Source organism: Muntiacus reevesi, chromosome 9 (genome assembly GCF_963930625.1).
Source record: "Muntiacus reevesi chromosome 9, mMunRee1.1, whole genome shotgun sequence".
NCBI classification, from domain to species: Eukaryota; Metazoa; Chordata; class Mammalia; order Artiodactyla; family Cervidae; genus Muntiacus; species Muntiacus reevesi.
Genome location: NC_089257.1, coordinates 42483234 through 42486944, shown reverse-complemented (window position 1 = coordinate 42486944; position 3711 = coordinate 42483234). Strand labels below are relative to the sequence as shown.

At 40.6% G+C, this 3711-nt stretch overlaps 1 protein-coding gene across 1 annotated transcript; it reads right to left on the bottom strand.

Annotated features, from left to right (window-relative positions):
* Window positions 1–818: 818 nt before the first annotated feature.
* LOC136174738 (olfactory receptor 51I2-like) lies at window positions 819–1757 on the bottom strand. Its single transcript, XM_065944922.1, has one exon. The coding sequence runs from the start codon at window positions 1755–1757 to the stop codon at window positions 819–821; it is 939 nt and encodes a 312-aa protein (XP_065800994.1).
* Window positions 1758–3711: the final 1954 nt, after the last annotated feature.

The following is a 3711-nucleotide window of genomic DNA, read 5'->3' as shown; positions in this document are numbered from 1 at the left end:
ACAGAGGGCAGGAGAAGGGGATGACAGAGGATGAGACGGCTGGGTGGCATAACCCACTGAAAGGACACAAGTTTGAGCAAGCTCTAGCAGATTGTGAAAGACAGGGAGGCCTGGCGTGCTGCAGTCCATGGGGTCACAAAGAGCGGGACCTGACTTAGCAACTGAACAATGAACAGCAAATTTTTCTCTAGCATCCACATTTAATCAATATCATATGATATTTATCTTTCCCAGTCTGGCATACCTCAAGAAGTTGTAATGTTAATCGTGATGTCAGTTAGAGAGGCAGTATTTGCAGTGGTCGGGTACAAACATTGGAGACAGAATAGTATTGAATCTCACTTGGATCACACATCATGTGAATTACTCTGAACAATTCATTTCATTCTCTATACTTCATAAGATTGTTAGAAATATTAAATGAATTAATTCAAAAATAATTTAGAACTGAATCTGACACTTTTAAGAAACAGATATTATTATTATTATGTTAGTAATATTTATTATTATAGAAAATGACTCCTAGTTTAATGTTCCTCTGCAAAGTTTTATCTAATCACTCAGTTGACTCTAATAGTTATCTTTCTATGAATGAAATTGATTTTTGAGAGATGTATTGTTACACATTTTTTTCTGTCCTATAAGTTTTGAATCTCCATTCCTGATCTTTAATCTCCACCCCCACCCCAGTAAATCTACCTTTGTGATGATAATTGTGATATTTAGGATAACAGCATCAACAATGATGATAATAAAGACACTGTGGATGATAGTCTATTACTACAATGATCATTATATTTTAAAGCCAAATGTGGAAGTCACATTTTAATGCGATGAAACATGTGAACAATGGCTCGGCGGATCTCCTTTGTCTTGGCGCTATAAATGAGAGGGTTAAGCACAGGAGGTACAAAGAGGTAGATGTTGGACAAAAGGACATGGATGAATCCTGGCACATTTTTCCCAAAGCGGTGCACCATGGAGACCCCAATCATTGGTACATAAAATGCAAGTACAGCCAAGATATGTGAGACACACGTGTTGAGAGCTTTGAGGCGCTCTTCTTGGGAGGCAATGGCCATGACTGAGCGCAGAATGAGCACATAGGAGAGGAAGATAAATAACAAGTCCATGCCAAATGTGGAAATAAGAACAAAGAGTCCATAGACGATATTAATTGTGATATCAGCACAAGCCAGCTTCATCATGTCAGGGTGGAGGCAGTAGGAGTGGGAAAGGACTTTGGACCTGCAGATAGGCAGCCTCTGGATGAGGAAGGGAAGAGGTAAAAGCGTGATGAAGCTCCGAGAAGTCACTGCTAAACCCATTCCAGCGATGACTTCGTTAGTGAGCACAGTGGCATAGCGCAAGGGATCACAAATAGCCACGTAGCGGTCAAAGCTCATGGCCAGCAGAATGCCTGACTCCATCATGGAGAAGGAATGAATGAGGAACATCTGGATTAGGCAGGCATGAAAATCAATGGTGCGGGCACTGAGGCAGAAGGTTCTGAGCACAGTAGGCAGTGTGACCATGGACATGGCCATGTCAGTGAAAGACAGCATGGACAGGAAGTAGCACATGGGCTGATGCAGGCTGGGCTCCGCTCTCACAGCCTGCAGGACCACTGTGTTGCCCCCGAGAGCCACAGCATACATCACACAGAGGGGTCCCGCTAGCCAGAATTGAGCGCTCTCCAGGCCAGGGATCCCAGTCAGAAGGAAAAAGGCAGGGTGAGTGATGTTGAACAACCCCATGGCAGGAGGAAGCCAGAGAGCTTTCCAGGGTCAGATCTTCTGATTTAGTGATTTCTGAGAGTTGCACTTGCTGGAAGAGGAGGAACCAGAGAGAAAAAGACAGAGCAGATGGTGTCTACTCTACACAGTTTAAACTGACTCATTCATGAAATCACTTATTTTGGAAAAATACAGGTAAACTTCTTTTCTTTATACTTTATGATCATCAAGTAATAGGCTGGGCTACATATTCCTCTGTTTTATGAAAGAAGGACAACACTGACAAATGCTTAGTTGTGTCAGTTAGTTACAAAGAAAATGTTTGCACTATGGTATCTACAATTTTAATTGCATTTTTGAAAGGAAATAGGTTAAACTTCTTAGAGAACTATTACAACGGACATTTGGTGTTTGACTCATCAGTAACTGTACCAATATTTAAATGTTTCCTTCACAATGTTGTTTGATTCAGTCATGTCACTAATTAATGATAGCATACCCCAGAGCTAGTCTGAATTATGATATATGTTTGGTTAGGGAAGAGAGGGGCCAGTGGGACTTCGATGAAATCTACTGCCAATGGATATCAGTTTTTACTGGCAGAGTTGCTGCAAAAAAGCAACAAAGAAGCCTTTTATTTGTGCAAAGGTGTGAAGTTGTTCCTGTCTGGGGAAAATTTATGAATTCTCCTCTAAATCTGGTATAGGTATACTAGCATTCAGGTTGTCTAAAGACCATAGTTTTTCTTTATTTTTTAATTGAAACATAGCTGATGTAAGGACGATACTTTTAAATCTATGTCATAGTCATCCATGTTTAGATATGCTCATCTATTTATGGCTACAGTTTATGACTCACTGATTTCTTTTTCTCTGGGGGACTTCTGTATACTTTTTAATATATCCTGAGAACTTTTATTTATCTTTTTCTCAGAATTGATAAAATGAGAACAAAGTTAGATCATGTGTGCTGGCTTACCTGTTGGTCTGAGTTGTGGAATTGGCAGTGACCACTTCACTTCTATTTTTCTGTTATTCTGTTCACTCAGCTGAGATACTGCCATCTGAAGACCTCCCTCCACTCAGTCTCTCTCTTTTTCACCCTACCCTTTTCCCAGTATAACCCTTTCTCGGGGCAGGGTTAAACCCTCTCAGGACAGTCAGCTAGTTCACCCCTACTGGGTTTCAGAACTCACCAGAGAACAGACTGACGAGAGACATCCAAGGAACAACACATTCTTCTATCTACTCAAGTGCATTCATGCCTGCCTCTTTTATATCTCACTCTAAGCTCCAGGAGGAGAGCAGTGGGGCTGACGTTTTGCTGAAAACTCATTAGTGAGATCTTATTCTCTTGAGGACTTTCATGAGTACTGACAAGAAGCACTTTTAGCTGAAAAAGAACTCTGCAATCTGCCACACCAGTTCTCTCCCCAGTGCAAGACACTGCTTGGTGAAGGCTGGGCAGGCATGTAAGACAGGAGCTCGTCATCTTTAAAGAAATCCCAGAATTGCGTGACATATTGAACTAGCACCACAAATAAGGTGTAATCAGAAAATAACTAAGTTTTCTTATCCTGCTGAATTTATTGAAAAGGCTTAGTTCTTTTTTAAAATTAATTTTTATTGGACTATAATTCACTTAAGATATTGTTTTGGTTTCTACTGCACAGGACAATGAATCAGTTACTCATATATATACACATATACATATATATATATATATATAGCTTCTTCTTTGGATTTCCTTCCTGTTCAGGTCGCCACAGAGCACTGGGTAGGGGTCCCTGAACTCTATAGTAGGTTCTCATTAGTTATCTACTTCATACAAAGCATCAATAATCCTTTGCCTTCACCTTTGTAGAACCATATATTCTTCTGATCAGAAGCAACAACACCATGACCGCTCTCTCTAACATGCAGCCACCCAGGAAATGGTTAACCTTCTTGTGCATTACTATTGCCCTACCTCAAGA